At 45.1% G+C, this 19,462-nt stretch overlaps 1 protein-coding gene across 4 annotated transcripts in view; it reads left to right on the top strand.

Annotated features, from left to right (window-relative positions):
* LOC140500248 (microtubule-actin cross-linking factor 1, isoforms 6/7-like) overlaps positions 1 to 19,462 on the top strand; it is a 75,385-nt gene that overhangs the window by 18,021 nt on the left and 37,902 nt on the right. For all 4 annotated transcript variants that reach the window (XM_072602614.1, XM_072602615.1, XM_072602616.1 and 1 more), the window contains 11 exons: positions 9,194 to 9,295; positions 9,578 to 9,679; positions 9,930 to 10,085; positions 10,999 to 11,157; positions 11,328 to 11,525; positions 11,954 to 12,082; positions 13,770 to 13,958; positions 14,098 to 14,253; positions 14,396 to 14,602; positions 14,804 to 14,923; positions 17,170 to 17,339. In XM_072602614.1, the coding sequence (XP_072458715.1) occupies positions 9,194 to 9,295; positions 9,578 to 9,679; positions 9,930 to 10,085; positions 10,999 to 11,157; positions 11,328 to 11,525; positions 11,954 to 12,082; positions 13,770 to 13,958; positions 14,098 to 14,253; positions 14,396 to 14,602; positions 14,804 to 14,923; positions 17,170 to 17,339 (1,688 nt within the window). The remainder of the gene's footprint in view (positions 1 to 9,193; positions 9,296 to 9,577; positions 9,680 to 9,929; positions 10,086 to 10,998; positions 11,158 to 11,327; positions 11,526 to 11,953; positions 12,083 to 13,769; positions 13,959 to 14,097; positions 14,254 to 14,395; positions 14,603 to 14,803; positions 14,924 to 17,169; positions 17,340 to 19,462) is intronic.

The following is a 19,462-nucleotide window of genomic DNA, read 5'->3' as shown; positions in this document are numbered from 1 at the left end:
TAAAGCACTTAGCACAGTGCTTAACACACAGCTGAACACATGCTATAAAAATATTATTTATTATCTGTAAAATTATATTGTTATCTATAAAATGTGTATAATAATAATAGCACTTGCCTCCTAGGGCATGAGGATCAAATGAGATAATAACTGTTAAGCACAGAGCCTAACACATATCAAGCGCCATATAGACACTAGCTATTTTATTAGAAGTGGTAAGGCATCCCATCAGGGTAGTGAATACCCCATCATTGGAGAGCTTTAAAATATTTTTTCCTCTTTTTTTTCAAAGAACAAAAATTAGTTTCCTCCCCCTCCCATTCCCTTCTCCCATTAGGAAAAAAAGAAAAGAAAAGAAAAACCTTTGTAATAAATATTCACAGTCAAGTAAAACATGTTACATTATAGGAAGCACTTTGACAAACCAGAACATGTCTAAAGGTTGGTGACTGGGATGTCTTGGGGTCTTCCACCCACATCCCAGGAGAATCACTTAAAATGGAGAGTCTTAGACGCAGAGAAGGTTGGAGATACAGCAGCTATAAACATCTGAAATATTTCAAATATTTGAATGATGTTCATATGGTAAAAGGATTAGATTTGTTCAACTTGGGGCCCAGAAGGCAAAGTGGGAACAAAAGGTGGGAAGTATGCAGAGGCAGATTTTTTTCATCTTCTTATAAGGACAAGTTTCCTACCAGGCAGAGCTTCCAAAAAAGTAGATGGGTTAGAGACCCATCTGTGGAAGTCCTTCTAGTGGAGGCTAGATGACAACTTTGGAGAGATGAAGTAGAGGAGACTCTTGTTGAGGGAACAATTGAAACTTGGAGGTCCCTTTCAGTTGAATGAATCAAGAAATAGCCAACAATGATGACCCAATCTTGGGCTACATTTAGAGAAGCAGAGAGACTAGAACTTGGCACGGCATAGAACTATCCATCATACTTTGTTCTGTTCAGACCACACAATGAATATTGCTGTCCCATTTTGGAAGGACTTTAATAAACTAGAGAGCGTTCATAGGAGGGCAACCAGAATGGTGAAAGGCCTTGAAATCATGCCACAGGAGGATCTGTTAAGTAAGCTGAAGATATTGAGTCTACAAAACTGAAAATGTAGGGGAGGGAAGATGTCTGTCTTCACATATTCAAAGGGTTTTCATGTAGGATTAGATGTATTCTTCTTGGCCCCTAGTCAGAGGTGGTTTTTTTTTTAAAAAAAAAAAAACTTTTTCATATTTATTCAAACAAGTACAACAGCTGATATTAAAAGATGTCTACCAGCAGCTTCTTAATGATTAACTTTTTTTTCATAATTAATTTCCTTTCTTGGTTAACCATGTCCCAACTTTCTGATTCAATATCCATTTGTTAGTTACTTACTAAGTTGTACCAGACACTGTGTTACACCCTGAGGACACAAAGCAAGGGAGAATCTTGTCCTCAAGGAGCTTGTAGTCTAATAGGAGAGAGAACATAGCAATAACTAGGTAGTATAGGGAAAGGGCCAGGACCTGGAATTTTGGTTCAATTTATAGTCCTGGGGATTTGCCTCAAGTACTAAAAGGTCAAGTAATCTACACAGGGTCACATAGCTAGCGTGTGTCAGAGAGGGACTTGAGATTAGGTCTCCCTGCCTATAAGGTCAGCAACAAAATTAAAAGAGTATATTGGAAGATAATCTCAAAACAGAAGGTGTGAGATGATGGTTTGGAAGGCTGGGGAAGCAGGAAAGATTTTCTGCAGAAGATGAGATGTGGTCTGAATCGATCTTACAATCCTGAGTGCCTTACCCAGGATCAGAGAGTTTGAAATCAGTGAAGTTGGAGCTCAAAATCAGGAGCAATGGGTAAAAACTGCAGAGATAATATAAAGAAAAACATCCTTATGTTTTTTTATGGAGCTGTCCAGAAGCAGAATGGGCTGCCTTAAGAGGTATTAGGTTTCCTTCTTAATGGAAATCTTTAAGCAAAGGCTGGATCAATTGATTAATCAATAAACAGGATAAATTGTATAAGAGATTCTCATTCAGATTCTCATAAATGGCTTCTGTAGTCTCTTCTAACCTTGAAATTTTGTGATTTTAACTGTGATTTTATCACCACTTCCCTTTCTCAGTGTTTACGAACTATCCCTTGATTTCAAGAATTACTGAAGTATTGAAATCTAAGTTAGTGAATTAGAGTTTGAAGAATGAGTCTTCTTCCCCTTCTGGAAAATCAGGGTGACAACTATCTCCAGTTTTGTGGCTCCTCTCCAGGTCTCCATGTTTTTATCATAAATTGTCAACACATTCCTCAGTTCTGTTGGACCTCATTTGAGGCTGGTAACGGAGTCACTGAGGGAAGCTAGGGACTTCCTTAAAGGATTTTAGTTTCCTGTTAAGCATTTTTATTTCATCCTTTTGATTCCAAAGATTAGCTTCCCTGGAAGAAAAGATAGAAATAAGATCAGGGTCATTCTCTTTTTTTCCTGCTATCTGTGATCATCTTCCCATCCACCCTCAGGTTGCAGTCCTATCCTTTCTTGCTCCTCCTCCTGTCAACGCTAACAAAGTTCTTTTTGTTGTCTCTTGTGTCATGGATCTCAGCCTCATCAAAGCTTTAGCTTTCCTGCTACTGGATTTGGTTTTTGTTTGTTTGTTTGTCTGTCTCCCTATCTTGCTCAGGCCAGAAGTCCACTCAAGGGCCCAAACCCAGTACTGATTGACCCAGAAGCCTTGACCTACTCCATTTTTCTGACCTGGGCTGGTTTCCCTCTCCTAAGTCAACCTAGTGTACCTCTACTCTCAGGGACTCAGCATATGGGCAATGGAAATAGTGTAGACACCCACTTGGCTTTAGTCCTACTATAGCTCAAAATTCCCAGACTCAAGCAATTCCTTCATCCTCAGTCCCTGAGCAGCAGGGACTATGCCTAGCTGGGTGGCACAGTAGATAGAGCCTGGAGTCAGGAAGACCTGAGTTCAAATGTGTCCAGATTATTAGCCACATATGTGATTCTGGACAAGTGACTTAACCTCTGTCTGCCTCAGTTTCCTCAACTGTAAAATGGGGCTCATAATAACATCTACTTCCCAGGGTTGTTGTAAGGATCAAATGAGATAATTATCATAAAGTGCTTAGCACATAGTAAGCATTATATGTAAACTTTAGCTATTATTATATACCATCAGACCTAGCTCCTTATACTACTCTTCGAGGACCTTACTATCCCTTTGCTGTCATCCCAAGGTAGGTCTACCTGCTTTTCTTACATTATTTAGTATGTATTTTCTTGAAATCTGATTTCATTGGTGGGTTCCCTGAGCGGCCACCTCATTCTCTCAAGACGACTTCCCTTTTTATCTCTGGAGTCATTTGTGACTATATTACCAGAATTTCTTTCTTGAGAGCCTTACATCTCTCCTGAGCCAATCTTCCCTTTTAAAGTCTCAGGTCATGAAATTCTACCCTTTCCTATTTCTGAACTCTTTGAATTCATTCTCTTCCTTATCTACCATGACAGTAAAACGTGGAAGTCACCCAAGACTTCTATAATTTTCACATCACCCACCATATAATTAATATCTCTATAATAATTCTCACAGGCTTATGGTGAGGATCAAATGGGATAATGTAGGTAAACATCATTGTGAACCTTAAGGCTCTGTCTTCCTTCCCTCCCCCCTTCTATCCTTCAGCAGGTAGCTGAAAAAATCATAAGGCATGCCTACTTCATGTTGGCAGCACCAAGGGTCCTCTCTCCTGGTGGCACAAATGGATCCTCCTAATCCTTCTCCTTCAGAAGGTCCAGCTCCACCCTTCATGGGAAAGGCCTCATATCTATTGCACAGACCAAAATATTCACTGGTTCAAGCCTTTTCCCCTTGTTTCTCTGTTCCCTGTTTTTGCACTATCCACCTTCCTGGCAGAGGTTTGGGATTCCTTCTGATTCCTGAGATTCTTTCCCCTTTTTGTTTTCCTCATCTTGGCAAGGAATACTATTCTCCCAGATAAGTCAGATAAGGAGAAAGGCATTTGTTTTTCTACCATGGAAACAGCTCCTTTCTTAAACTGATTGAGTCAACCTCTTTTCTCAAGCACCAGGGCTTACTTCAAACTGTGCTCTACACGGGAATCATTGACTCTGTGTATCTGAGCATATGGAATCTCCATATTCTGTCCTGTGATGACCATGGCCATAACTCCCTCAAATATCTTTATTCTTGCCTGGGGCCCTTGGCTTCAGTCCCTCCTTCCCTCCCCACCATTTCCTCTTTGATCTTCTATTACATACCCCAGGCCACAAAGATCTTTTCCAGTATTTATTTGCCTGAACATAACCCCTTTACAAGCCACAGGTGGTCGGTATTCCCTCCACCTCTCATCATTTTCTTGCCCTGTCTAAATGCCAGAAAGATGGGGAAATGAAAAGGTCTAGGAGTCAAGTTTCCTGGGACTTTTAACTTAAGAGAAATGACTTAAAGTTGTTTGATGTTGAGCTTGTAGAGAAATTTGTTTTTTTTAAAGAGTCAGTTGTTCTGTGAGAACCATGACAGAAAGAGAACAGAGGTGGGGTCAGGGATTAATAATGAGCCAAAAGAGAACAAGACCCATCTTTTGAGTTAGCTCCTGTTACTGGACCTAGTCTTTGTGAACCCAGAGCTTGGGGAAGCCTGGGTCATGCATGAATTATATCTGTGGTAAGCTTTAGGTAATGATTCTCCCATAAGGCAGACTGGGCGGCTCATTAGCTTCCTAAAACACCCTAGCTAGTTAACATCTCCCCTGGGCCATATTGGCCAGCATGATTCCTCCTAGAAGCCCAGACTCTTACTCCTACCTATATCGTGTTTGTTTTCCCAGAATCCCATTCAGGAATTCTGGAGTGGCAATCTTGGGTTCATGCTCAGCCAATTGGAAAGTCTCCTAACTAATAGCTGCCTTTTGTGTTCTAACAGAGTCAGCTAGTGGAACAGCATTCAACCCAGAGTCAGGAAGACCTGAGCTCAAATTCATGCTCAGATAATTACTGACTGTAATTACTTAACCTTTGCCTCAGTTTCCTCAACTGTAAAATGAGAATGATAATAATAGTTACCTCCCAGGGGTGCTGTGAGGATCAAATTAGATAATATTTGTAAAGTGCTTAAAATAGTGCTTGGTGCCCGTTAGGAGCTTAATAAACACTTGTTTTCTTCCTTCCAACTACATTTTCCACTTACCTTCTCTCTAAGTAATGTCCATTTTCTTCCTCGATCTCAGAGCCTCACAACACCCAGGTTATAGAATAACATAGACAATATAACCAAATCAATAAGTATTTATTAAGTGTATTTATTATATTATAGAATAAGATAGATCTCCCAGTGCATCCTGGGTCATCTCCAGTCATCCTGATGAATATCTGGTCACTGGATTCAGATGACTGGAGGAGAAGTGAGGCTGGTGATCTGCACAGCCCTCCCTCCCTCAAAACAAAGTCAAGTGCAAGTCGTGTCATCATTTCTCTGATGGCGTGGTCTTCTTCGGCAATGAGGGATGAACACAAGAATAAGATAGACAATAAAACTAAAAAGTATTTATTGATTATATTATATATTATACATTATAATATATTATATAATTACATAATGTACAAGACAAACAATACAACCAAATCAATCGAGCAATAAGTATTTATTAAGTGTACTTACTTATTATATTATATATTATACATTAAAATATATTACATAATTATATATAATATATAATATAAGATAGACAATACAACCAAATCAATCAAGCAATAAGTATTTATTAAGTGTATTTAGTAAGAGTACAAATACAGTGACTAGAAAAATCCCTACTTATAAAGAGTTTCCATGGCATTGTGGCATAGTGGATAGATGCTAGACTCGGGAGTTAGAAAGACCTGAGTTCAAAATTCACCTCATGCACTTTCTAGCTGTGTGACCCAGAACAAGTCACATGCTTCTTTTGACTCATCTATAAAAGGAAGAGGTTGGATTCTATGACCTCTAAGGTCCCTCTAAATATGATGCTATGAGACAACTATATTTCTCTCTCTCCATATATATGTGTATGCAAAGAACTGTATTAGACATATATAGTTGTCTATATGTAGTATGTATATATATGTATATATACATATATATGTGTGTGTATCTATTTATATCTCCCATAAACACAAACATAGACCTGCCAGAAAGTAACAAAGATCTCTCTTTCATTACACCTTCTCTAACCAACATTTTGTTCAGATTTAGGAGCTGATTGCCTCTAGAAGACATACAAACACAGCACCATCTTTGTAGTTCCCTGGAAGCTTACCCTCACCCTCCTTTCCTGCTGAAACTGAGAGCCTCAGTTCTCTGTGGTTCATGTTGCTAACTCCTGTGGCAAATTGGTTAGGACATACCCCTTTTTTGACATGGGACACTATGGAGGGGGTGGAGGAGAAGAGAAAGAAGGGAGGAAAGAAGGTAAGAGGTGGGTCCTTCTCTCTGAAGTTTCTTGTCCTGGAGCTCTTGACAGGAGCAGATTTCTATTCATCTCTAGTTACCTAGTAATCTAGTTACCAATAAGAAAGTCTCCAAAAGATCGAGACCTCCAGCTATTTTTAGCCTCTTTCCTCTTCTCTCCTGGTCAGCCATTAAGTGTTTCTTATGTTTTAAAATGTCTTCAAAATCATCACAGTCATTTTCTGCTCCTCTTCAAATCAAATTCCCCCCACCCCTGTCCCCTTCCCCAGAAAAATATTTAAACAAAATAGTCAACACATGGAATAGAATACAAAATATTATTAGAATATATTAATATTAATAGAATACAAAATATTCTCCTGGTAGTTGTTCAGTCCTCTGTCTCCCCAACCATATGAAGGAGGGGATGCATTTCCTTATCTCTTCTGTAGAGCCTTCATTGATTTTTCCAGTGCTGAGTTCAACTCCCTTTTAGTGATTTTTAAAATTGACATTGTGGAATGTATTGTATATATCACTTTCTAGGTTCTATTTATTTTGCTCTACATCGGTACATGCAAATCTTTCCATATTTCATCAGATTTCTGGTATTCATCATTTTCTTACAGCGCAATACTATTCCGTTTTCTTTATATATCTTAAATTTTTTAGCCATTCCCCAACTGATAGACACTCACTTTGTTTCCAGTTCTTTTCTGCCACAAGAAGTGTTACTATGGATAGGTTAGCGTATAAAGGACCTTTGTTTCTAGCTTTGACTGCCTTGGGGGAGCATATGTTTAGTAATGAGATTACATAGTCAAAGAAGATGGACAATTTAGTCACTTTTTTGGTGTGATTCCAAACCAGAATGCAGAACCTTTGGGCTACTTCACAACCTCAGCATACCATCTGTGTATCTGCCTGTGTGTCTTCTCACAGCCTCTCCAGGACTGACTGCTCTTATCATTTTTCCTTTTTGCCTGTTTTCATTGAATGAAGCAAAAACTCAGAATTATTTTCATTGACCTTGGCCTCGTATTTTTGCTAAGCAAAGATCGGACTGTCTTCTGGTTAATTCATAGTCATTGGGTTGTGGAGCTGGAAGGGACCTTAGAGGCCATCTACTCCAATGTCCTCATTTTGAGGAAAATCGAGGCCTAATAAGGTTAAGAGAATTGTTCAGGGTCACATCAGAGAAGAGATGTGACCCAAGGCCCTCTCACCATGGAACCAGTGGATTCCACTGCACTACAGCTACCTCTACTATTAACTCAATTTTATTTTTTTGTTTCTCCTGTCCTTCCAAGTCCAAAGATCAGACTCCTCCGTAGAGAAAATAGAAGTGACATTATTACTGTAGGACAGACCAGGGCTGATGAGATCCCAGATCTCTCCTGTCTAGGGGTCAGGAGAAAGGTCAGCTTGTTCCCTTACAGCAAACTGATAGCTCTTCTGTTTTAGGGTTTGCCTCCTAGCAGTTTAGTAGCCCAGGGTCCAGAGGCAGGCTCTGAAGGGCTCCCTTCCCCCATCCACAATCATCCTGCCTAGAGAAGGGGGCAAGTCAGGGAATGAGCCAGCATCTCAATCCTTTCCCTCCTTTTTTCTGAGAGGAGAGAGGCAGGAGGCAGCATTGCTTCTTTATACATCCTAAAAATTCTTTGCAGCCTCTCATGTCTGTCCTGGAAGACGTGGGAGAGAACATTAACCTCTGCTGGAGGGCCTTGGCTGTCTGGAATGCCCCTTCCCTGTCCCCACCCTCATCCTTGGTACTATTCTCTCCCTCAAAACTTTCTCCTCCCAAACTTCTTAGACTTTCCTGGGCAGAAAGTGGTAAGCCTGTGGCCAGGACACACCTGGAAGGATTAAGGTCTGCCCCCCTTCTCCCCATCCTCCCATATTCGGATGCTCGCCCTGAGTCATGACACCAAGAGCTGCTGCTCTGGAGGGGCTGGGTTTCCCCATTCTGCCTAGAGAGGCTGCATTTCAAATCTGTAAAAAGATCAGGAGAAGCGGAGGCAGGGGTCCTTGTTCTGGCACTAATTCTGGGTCTCTGTCCAAGGTGGTTTCTAATGTCTGACACTATGAGCTAGTGAGATTTGCGTTCCCTTTGATTCTACCTCAGCTCAGTCTCCATTTCTTTGTGAATTGTATGAGCCTTCTTCTGTGACCTTGTGCAAGTCTATTTCCTTCTCTGAGAGCCTTATTTTCTTCCTGTATAAAAGCAAGAAGTTGGACTAGGTGGTTTCTAAAGTCCCTTCCAACTCTAATAAACTCCCTCAGGAATTTTTTGTGGGGTAAGGGTTTGCCCTCAAGCCTTCTTTCAGCCTCAGAGCATGTATGGGTTTCTTGTAGACTGTATCTTATTCAGTCTCTAAGCCAGATAACCCAGTAAACATGAGAATATAAGGCCAACATCATGGAAAGTTTTATAACTGGTCTTGGGTGGGGTCAGCTTGGCACACCAGGTTCTGCCCACCCTCAGTTCCAGGGACCTCACCCCATGGGCCTGTCTAGGCAGGCCTGGCTGTTCTAAAGACTACTCAGGACAAGACTTCCTCTCTAGGCCAGGCTAAGCTAGTGGTCCTTTTGATAGGAGGGACCCAGTCCTGCTAAGTCTGCCAGGCTTCCTACCCACTTCCATAGATACCCAGCATCTTCTCTTTCACTCCTTGGGGAAGAGATACTTATGGTTTGGCAGAGGGATTATGGGATCTCATAGCACCTCCTTTCCTTCCTCTGCCCCCAGCTCTATGCTTCCTGGCACAGCCTGAGTCGTGTGTGGACTGAGCGTCACCGGCATCTTGAGGAGCAGCTCCAGGATGCCCTCAACTACCAGGAGGCCATGCAGGCGAGGCCTCCGCCCCTCATTCTCCTCCTCACTTCTCTATTTACCCTCCCCCAACCTTCCCATTCCCTTGTAGTTCCCTATTACCATCTCTTCCTTGTCCTCCCTACCCCAGGCCTGGGTGAGGCTTGGTCATTGGGTGAAGGGAGTCTGCTGTGGGTTTTCTGGGAGGTGGGGAGGAGGGTTCCCAGAGTGGACTATGAAGCCTACAGTTCTCCTGCCCCCTCCTTAAGCCAGGAAAGAAATTCCCAGATTTAGTGTGACCCCATATTTTCCTTTCCCCAGAGGCTCCTGGCATGGCTGGAAGGAGCTGAGTTACGGCTGGGTCAAGACTTCCGAGTAGGGGGTACCTTGGAACTGGCGAAGCAGCAGCTTGAGGAGCTAAAGGTGGAGGAGAGAAGGGTCTGAGGGTCTGGAGAGGCAGGAACTGGTTCCTGGGGATGTATAAGAGGCTCTTAGTGCTGGGCTGAGAGGAGCTGGGGGCCTGCAGGAGATGAAATGAGTTTCCAAGGGCCATCAGTACAGAGAGAACCATGTAAGGGCTGGGGATGCAGGGTGTGGTGGACTATGGGAGTCGATATAATCTGAGGCAGTGTACAAAACAACTGAGGCCTGAGTTCTGACCTCTCTCTTTCAGGATTTCAAGCGAGAGCTCTATCAAAGCAGGGTAGAGGTGGAAAGTTTGAGGCACCGCCCTGCCCCAGGGGGTCCAGAAGACCCCAGTCCTCCACCCCTGCTGGGGGATTTCCGGCTACGCTGGGACCAGCTGGAGCAAGAAACCGGGAGTCGTCAGGTTGCAACAGTTCAAAATTCCTTAGTGCCTCCTCCCCACACACATACCTTTGTCCTTCGCTCTCCCCCTCTCCTCAGCTGTATGCCCTAGCCTCAGTCCCTATGCTCCTACTCCCTCAGGAGAGATCTTTTGTTTCTGGATGTGTCTTTAAAACAGCACAGATGTGCACAAATGTCTTACCCAGGGGCAGGCTGGATGAAGGTAGAGACAACCCTATGTTCCTTAGTTCAGAATGGACAGGGAGATACGAGTCAATGGAGGGGAGGGGAACAGAGAGCATCAGAAATTAGAGAGGTAAAGAAAAAGGGACAAAGAGAGACAGCAAGAGATGGACCAACACTGAGACCCAAACACAGTGAGTCCAGAGGGTAGGAGAAGAGGCTGGAATTACCTAGAATAGCTTAGAACCAAAGAACAGTGGCCAGGATCCCCAGGATGTGATACATTAAGGGAGAGTAGGGTCACTGCAATGTTAGGGGTGGGTTGAGCCTGAAGCTGGAGTTGAGAACTTGGGGCCCAAGAAAGCAACACCAAATAGGGGACCCTAAGGAGGGGGACATGGGTCCTGGCCCAGAAAGTGGGAGCCTGTGAGCATAGAAGCCTGGGTAATGCTATTGTAGGGATACAAATGGGATGAACAGAGTAGACCATCAACATTCTTTGTCTAATTTGTCCACAGGAGACAACAGGTCAGAAAGCATGTTCATGGCCTTATTTTGAGGGCCAGGTAACGAGAAGGATGAAGGACCTAGAGGTTCTTGGCTGTGTCCCTGAGCTCTAGGGAGATTGGGGGGGGGGGTGAGTGGGGACTAGATTACCTCTAGGTGTGGGGGCAGGAACTTGGTCTCTGGAAGGAGGCCCTTGAAGGACTGAGGTTCCTGCCATTTTTTCATCCTTACCTTCCTTCTCACAGCAACAACTAGAAGCAGCCCTGCTGGGCCTGGGCCAGCTGCAGCCACAGCTGGAAGAGTTGGTGCAGTGGTTGGGCCACACGGCGGAGCAGCTTCAGGGAGCACCAGCTGTGGTCAGTCTAGATCTGCCCAGCTGTGAGATTGAGCTGGCCAAGCTCCAGGTAAGAGGCCACTAAAAGCCTATAATGGAGGAGAAAGCCCAGCTCTCATCTTGGGAGCTCCTCTGGCAGAAGTCAGTCATCAGAGAACATAGGGTGGGGAGAGGTTGAAGGCAATGTCTCTGGGTCAGTCTAGCCTGGGACTCCTGGGCAATCCTGGTGCCTCACCCCAGGTGCTGCAGAATGACGTGCTGTCCAGGGCACAGACGGTTCAGTCGGTGAGCGAGGCAGCTCAAGGGCTGCTCCAGGCTGGGCTTGGGGAGGCTGAGGCAGGACTCCGGGCTGCCCTTCAAACCCTGGACGAGCGCTGGGAGGCCATTCAAGGAGAGAGCCAGAGCCGGCAGCTGCAGCTGGAGAACAGCCGGGCCCAGGTCAGTCAAGGTCCTGCTCCCACTTCCAATATACATGGTCCCTGAGGCCTGGAGTAGCATGGATTGATAGGAAGAAACTGCCGTGGCTCTGCCTCCTGGGACAAGTCACTTCTCCCCGGGGTTTCCTCACCTGGAAGTGGGAGTGAGACAAAATGAAGTCCCTGGGCCCTTTTAGCCTGGATATTCTGCAATTCTGATTCTCCCCCTTTTCCCTCTGCCCTAATCTCAGCCCTAGTCCTTTTCCTGCTCTCTCCCCCCACCCTGATACCCTCTCAGACTCTTCTCTTACGCTGGTCCTTCCTCCCCTTCCCTTATGTCCATCATGACCATCATGTTACCACAGTGACCACTGAGTACCTTGGAAAAAGGAGGCTGGGCAAAGGCTTCGGAATGTGCCTCCCTACCTGACTCATTTCCCTCTCCCCCAGCTGCAGGATGTTGAGTTGGGGATGGCAGAATTGCTTCAGTGGCTGGAGCAGGTGGACTTGGGGCTTGTTCTCATCAAACCATCCTGGGGACCCCCAGACCCGCCCCAGGAGAGACTGGCTCGGCACCTGGTAGGACTGGGGGCTTCCTCCCCTTCCCCTGTACTCCCACAAAAGATCCTCCCTGGGTCTCTGGCCTTCTTGAACCAGAGCAGTTTCCAGGTGCCCCATTTCCACCTTAGAGTCATGCAGGGCACCATTGTCTTTGACTTTTTTATCCCCCTCTGAACCTTCCTGATTTGGAGTCTACTTGGTTCTCTGGGCTCAGAGATCCGCCACACCCAATCCCTAATTACCTTCTCCTTTCTAGCTGATTCAGACACCTACTCCCTTACTACTAGTGGGATGCCCTGGGGCAACCTCTCTGAGCATCAGTTTCTCCAGCTGTAAAATGGGGACAATATACTTGCCAGTAGGACAAATCACCTGCCTCCTGGGGTTGGTATGAGACTCAGACGAGACACTGTGTGTAAAATGCTTTGCAAACATTAAATGTTACATGAATGTCAGTTATTATTAGTCAGAGGAGTGGTGATAGTATTTCCCTCTCCCCTCAGGAGTGTGTTTGCTAGGGCTTATTTATATAAATATAAATATATTCTATTAATATATTAATTATAGATATTATATATTAATATTGATATATTAATTCTATTCATATAAATATTTTCTATTTATGTTTGATAGCATGTGAGTTTCCTGAGGCAACGATTATTGGGGGGTTTTTTTTGTCTCTGTGTCCTTAGCATCTGACCTGACACAAAGGAAGGTGGCTCAGTAAAGGCTTGGTGGCTAAAAGGGAAAACAAAACAGATTTAGGAGTAATAGGAGACAGTGTAGCACAGTGAACAGACAGCTGGCCCAAGAAAATCTGAGTTCAAGTAGGGCCTCAGACATGTATCAACTGTGTGACCCTGGGCAAGTCACTTAACCTCAAAGTTCTCTGGATAACTCACTAAGACTATGCATTGTAGAGAGGTGCCAGTCAGCTTTGGCAAAAGGACATTTCTCCTCTGGGAGTCCCCATATCAATATATACCACAGGTATCATCTATCCCAGAAATAATGTACCTAAAGAAAATCATTAATTATGTGGATTTAAAAACAAAAACAAACAAACAAAAAGACCAGTGAGCACTTAAACTGCCTAAACTTTAGACTAATCCATGGTTCCCTTAGTTCTACCTGTGCTTATCTGTTCAGAGAGTACCTCCATGTCCATTGAAGGAATTTGTCCACATGAGCCCACAAGCTAGAACTCATTTGTCCATTCTATAATGCCAGGGTCATTCTCAGCAGACCAGGAAGCCTGCTGGTGGCCGGTAGGTTTAGGGTTCTTCACCCCATTAACGAGCAATCTTTGAGCTAACTTGGAGCTCCCCCCAGTCCATTGAACACAAGGAAAAGTCAATAGGGCAGTTGACATGAAGACTTCAATAGATCTAGGGTGGCATGGTTGTCCCCCCAGAGGTACAGATTATTGACCATTATTACCAATAAGGTAAAGAAACTCTCATCATGACGTTCACAAAATATTTCCTGAGTTGGTTGAACTTGAAGGGAACCCTAGAAATCATTTAGTTCAAAACACTCCTTTATACAGATGAGGAAATTGGAACTCAGAGAGAAGGGATTTACAATTCCTTAACACTATGTCACCTGCTTCTTATCCCCTGACCATTGTAATCCATCCTAACACTCAGGCTATCTGCAAATTTCCCCAAAGACAACCCTTTCCTTACACCATCACACATCTCAGGAGCTGTGCCGGGAGCTAGAACAGAAGCAGCCAGAGTATGAAGGCTTGAGACAGCGCCTAGGCAGGCTGCTCCCACCCCCACCGTTGTCAGGACCCCGGCCTCCTCCTCGACCTGTGGGTACTGAACACAGCCTCCGGCTGCTGGAGCAAACATGGGAACGTGTGGCTGCCCGGGCTCAGGAACGCAAGGTCTGTGCAGGAACAGGGGATGGGGTCGGTGTAAAGGGAAATGTGGGTAAGAGGGACCTAGGTGGAGACAGAGTGGGTAAAGGGAAGATCATCAGGGAATGAAGGCAGAGCTGGAGTCTGATGGGGCTCCTCTATGCAGGTGTGGCTCTCTGAAGGCCTGGCACTCACCACGGAGTTTCACCAGCGCTTGCAGGCACTCTTGCGCTGGGGGGCACGAGTAGAGGAGCACCTCGGGTCCCTGCCACCCCCCAGCCTTGTTTTGGATACAGTCCTGGCCCAGTTGCAGGAGCACAAGGTCTGTGGGCTGAGACTGGGGGGTGGGGGTGGATAGGTGGGACAGGCAGGCAGAGCACTGGGCTTATCTAGTCCTCCTTCCTTCCCAGTCTTATCTATGTTGGTCCATGAGGAAGGCCCAAAATGACCCTTGGCTCTCACAGGTGCTGGCCCAGGAGGTGGCAGTGCAAGGGGAGAAACTGGGTGCTCTGGAAGTGGTGGCTGGAAGACTGAGGGGCTTTAGCCCAGAGCAAGACTGTGCTCTCATCCAGAGCCTGGTGCTGAGTACTCAGGAGCGTCTAGGCCGAGCTATTCAGAGGATAGGTGACCGTGGCACAGCCCTGGAAGAGGCTCGGAGACGGGCTAAGCAGGTACCACTTTGGAGGCAGCAAGGGAAAAGTGTGCAGAGAAGAGTGCAGAGGAATAGACTTAGGGAAGAAGGGGAGACCTATCTGATCTGGCCCCTTCTCTTTCCTCTTTTTTCTCTTTGCTTTTCATTCCCCTCTCTAAATGTGGACTTTCTCCCATTCCCTTCCCCCTTTCCTTTCCCTGGCCCCATTTTCTTGGCCCAGTTTACAGAATCCCGCCAGTTACTCCTGGACTGGCTGGATGAGGTGGAGCCCACACTGATGCTGCCTGGAGATGTGGCCCTGAGCCAAGAGGAGATCAAGGAACAGCTGAGTCAACACAAGGTAAGAAAGAAGCAAGAGCTTAGGGGCTCTTTGAGCCACACCAGGATGGGGCTCCTTGCCTCCTGTCACTGAACCCCAAATCCTACATCTTTATAGATGGACAGAATGTCTGCCCCCAAAGTCCCAGTTTCTTCCCAGGCTTAGGAAGATGAGCTGGATGGTTGTTGAGGAACCTTGACCATCCTTGCCTCTTTCCCCTGAGCTCCAGGCCAAGAGCCAGGCCCCAGATGACCCCTGCTCCCACATCTTCTTCTGGGCTTCTACCCCCACCTCCAAGGGGCCTCCCCAGCTTTCCTGATCTTACACCCCTCTTTCCTTCCTTCCTTCCTTCCTTCCTTCCTTCCTTCCTTCCTTCCTTCCTTCCTTCCTTCCTGCCTGCCTGCCTGCCTGCCTCCCTGCCTCTGAAAGCCCTATTCCAGACTGTACTGTCGATATCTGCATGGGGGAAAGAAAGAGAAGGGAGGAATGGGCACCTAGTGCTACTTTTTCTTTGGGTGGGGGCGTTATGGAGGGAGGACTGTCGCTATGGTTGCTAATAAGTTAGCCTCTTTAATCATTACTTGGTCTGACTGCATACCTGTGGTGTTTTCCTCTTGTGTGGCCTACTCTTGGCCCACCCAGTGCTTTTCCAGACCCCTCTCTGAGGAACTGGTAGTGCTTGGGGCAGAGCATCCCCCATCCCATCATCAGACCATGATAAACATCATCACCATTATCTCCATTCATTTCAGTTCAGATTAATTTTATTCAACCAGCACCTCCTTAGCATGTACTTATAATGAACAAGACAAGAAGTAAGATTTTGTAGTGGATAGAAAGCTAAACTTGGCATCAGAAAGACCTAGATTCAAGTCCCACATATTCACTGTGTGACCTTGGGCAAGTCACTTAACCTCCAAGGACCCCAGGCAACCACACAACAATTGCATACATTCATTGATTGAGGGAGTTTCCTCATCATAAGTTACCTCTATGGATGACATCACAGATTTGGACAAAAGATATCTAAGGTACATTCCCTGTCATCATCTCTGTGACTGTCCCCATCATCTTTGTCACTGTTACTGCCATTATTTTCATGACTCATCACCAACATCTCTGGAATGGTCACATCATCATCCCTATCATTGCTTCACTATCATCTTCATGACTGTCACCATCACCATGTTTGTGATCGTCACATCCTACCTGTCACCATCACCGGAACCATCACCATCTTAACACTAACCATCATATCCATGATTGTCATATCATCTCTATTATCCTGGTCACGATCATCATCTTTGGGATTGTCACTTCTATCTTTGTGATTACAATCATCTTTATGACTGTCAACATCATCGTTCCTGTGACTGTCACCACCCTCATCTTTGTAAATGTCTCTGTCAAGAACCCCATGAACATTAGCATCACTGACTTCACTGGGACCTATTCAAGTACATATTAATCACATAATTTTCTCTCTCTCTCTCTCCATGGGACAGAAACAAAAGATAACAAGTTACCCTGAACACAAATTACAAATGTTAAGGATTTGCTCTGGGTCTGTGTCATGGGTTCAACGAGGCCAGTCTATCAATCACAGTTTTCTTTCTGTTCTACCCACTCCCTGACATATGCAGTCCTAGCACTGGATGTTCTGTGAGCAAGACAGGAAGTAGAGGCTCATTCGCTGCCCTCAGGGAGTTCAAAGTCTGGTGGGGAAAATGAGATGCAATAAGGCTGTTTCCAGGTTTCTGGGTGCCTTGGCTGTATCCTTCTGAGAGCTTAGGGCTCCTACCCTCCTGGATTCTGAATGGATGGATGAATGGAATGAATGAAAAAGTATTTATAATGGACCTCTTATCATGCCCTTTGGGAATCTCCCTGCCATGTCTTTAACCATTCCTAGTCATTAGTCATTCAGTTTGACTCAGCCCTTTGTACCTAGCTCTGTGCTTAGCTCAGAAAACAGAGGACAAAAAGCTCCTCCTGTTGATGCTCAGACACAGATCCCCCTGGATCAGTAAGGAGACGCACAATTCCCCGGTCATCTCTCAACCTCCAACTCCTTCAGGAGAGTCACTTCTTTCTTTCAGTGACCCAGAGTCACAAGGGCTATAGGAACTCCTATGAGAGAGAACTCACTACTTGAAGGGAGAAAGTGTGACCTGGAAGGAAAGATTTGAAAGATTGCAAGGGAGTGGGAAGTGGGAAGAGAAAAAGAAGGGGAAGGCTAGTGATACCAATGGCTGCCTCCACTGCAGGAATTCCAGCGAGAGCTTCGGGGCAAGCGGCCAGTGTTTGAGGCTACTCTGCGGGGAGGCAGGGCACTCCGAGAAGGAGCCCTGTTTCCTGATGATGCTGCACCCCTTGACCTGCTGCTGGCTGAGCTCCGTGGCCGTTGGGAGGGTATCTGCAGCCTTGCTCTGGACAGGTCAGTACCCCCTTCCATCCTTCTCCTCTCTCTTCTCTCAATCTGTGTGCATGTGTCCCTTTCCCTAGGCTGTGCCCACCTCATGTCCTTCCCTCAACCCCTTATCCCATTGCAAAGTCCACCATGCCCTCCCCTGTCCACTTCTCTTTCTGCTCATCAAATTTCAGAGTTGGAAGGATTTAGTTAAATATTTATTTAAATAAATTAAATAAATATTTTATATGAAATAAATAAATTTATTTGCATAAATTAAATCCCCAGAAAGGAATTAAACCAGTCTCTCTCTAAGCAGCAGTCCCTTTCTACGATGTCTCTAACACATGGTCATCCAACCTTTGTTTGAAGACCTCCTGTATGGACAACCCTCTATCTTCCAAAGCAGCTCATTTCACTTAGTGCAGCTCTCATTGTTAGAGACTTTCCTTACACGACCCCTAAATCTCTGCCTTTTCCACCCTTTACCCTGAATTCTGCCTTCTGGGGCCAAAAAGAACAAGTCTGCCTTGCTCCCTCTTCCATGTGCTAGCCCTTCTAATTCCTGAAGACTGTTCTTCTCCAGGCACAACATTCCCATTTCCTTCAGCTGATTCTCAGTGGGCTGGCCTCCAGACCATTTGTCATCTAAGTCATCCTTCTAGGACCAATGTGCCTCTCCTGAATCAGGAAGTCCAGGTCTGGACTCCAGATGTTGTCTGGCCAATCAGTAGGGCTAACTTTTGCTTCTACTCATGCAGTCTGATTATGAATACAGCCTTAGATCTTTTTTCTTCTCTGCCTGCCCAGTGTCAGGAGATTGTCATGAGGAATAGAGAATTGGAGTAGATGGTGTCATCCGATTGTAGAGGGAAAATTCCTTTTACAGTAATTATCACCTCTAGGAGGAAGAGCTGATCATGGGTGTAGCTGATTACATGGGCAAGTTATCAGGGAGGAGAAAGGCTGTTAGTGAATGAATCCTTTGGTGAAAGCAGAGTTGAATTGTTGTGGGTAAGTAGAGGATGTGTTAATTCATGTAAGTAGGTTGTTTGGTGAGAGTCAGAGGAGCAAGGCATTGTTGGGGTAGAGGCCAAGAGTCTAGAAGGCATGGAACAGCTGGAGGCACCACAGCACTGTTCTTAGGTACCCATCTCTGGGTGGATACCATGATCACATGCTCACACATGTTGGTGTTGGTTTTGGATAAGGTCCCTGGCCACTACCTCCCTCAACACATAGTATGTAGCCATATGGGGAGTAATTGATGGTAAGGCCATAGTATCAGATGGAATCTAGTATTGCCCATCTGGATCAATTAGCCATGGCAGTGGCATCGAGCCTTCCCTCTAGCCATACACGTCACAGTGCAGACTCATATAGAGACTACAATCCAATAAGACTACCAGATCACCTTCCCAGCAGCTGCTTCCCTGCCACATCTCCCCTAGCTTATACTTTGTGGTTGATATGCTGAACCTAGGCACAATACTTTATACGTATTTCTGCTAAGTTTCTTCTTCATCCATGAAAGTTCTTCTTCAGTGATTTATCTTGGTACGGAAGTGACCTTGAGTTCTCAGAGATTGTGAACAATAGTTCACAGGCCCTAGAAGTTTACATCAAGCTAGAAGGGTCTGGAGGTGAGCTGCATATCTGTTGTCTAAGGACCATCCCAAGTTGAGAAATGCTACTCCCTGAACTGATAACAGGGTGATGAATTTTTTGACCATAGTGTATCTCAAAGACAACCTAAGGAACATCTGTTCTAAGGCATAGAGGTCAGTAGTCTTCTTGAGTCAAGGAAATTATAGATCCTCAGATTTGACAGTCACCTCAGGGACAATCCAGTCCAACCCATTCCTGAACAACATTCCTAACCCACACTGTGCTTATATCACAGATCCTTGAAATATTTGAAAAGTTCATTTCATCTTATCAGATCTGGCGCACCTTTTAGGATTCTGACACTGCTTTCCCTCCTACCTTTATTTACGTCTTTGGCAAATTTGAGAATCATAACATCACACCATTGATTAAGTACTAGACAGAATAGGGTCAAGGGCAGATCCCTGGAACCTCCCTCCAAGATGACATAGATCCATTCATTGTGAGTCTTTGTACCCATTTTGATAATGTCCCTTTAAACA

The sequence above is a fragment of the Notamacropus eugenii genome, chromosome 4, assembly GCF_028372415.1.
Source record: "Notamacropus eugenii isolate mMacEug1 chromosome 4, mMacEug1.pri_v2, whole genome shotgun sequence".
NCBI classification, from domain to species: Eukaryota; Metazoa; Chordata; class Mammalia; order Diprotodontia; family Macropodidae; genus Notamacropus; species Notamacropus eugenii.
The sequence above is the reverse complement of the archived record's forward strand: the minus strand, read 5'-3'. Positions and strand labels throughout refer to the sequence as shown.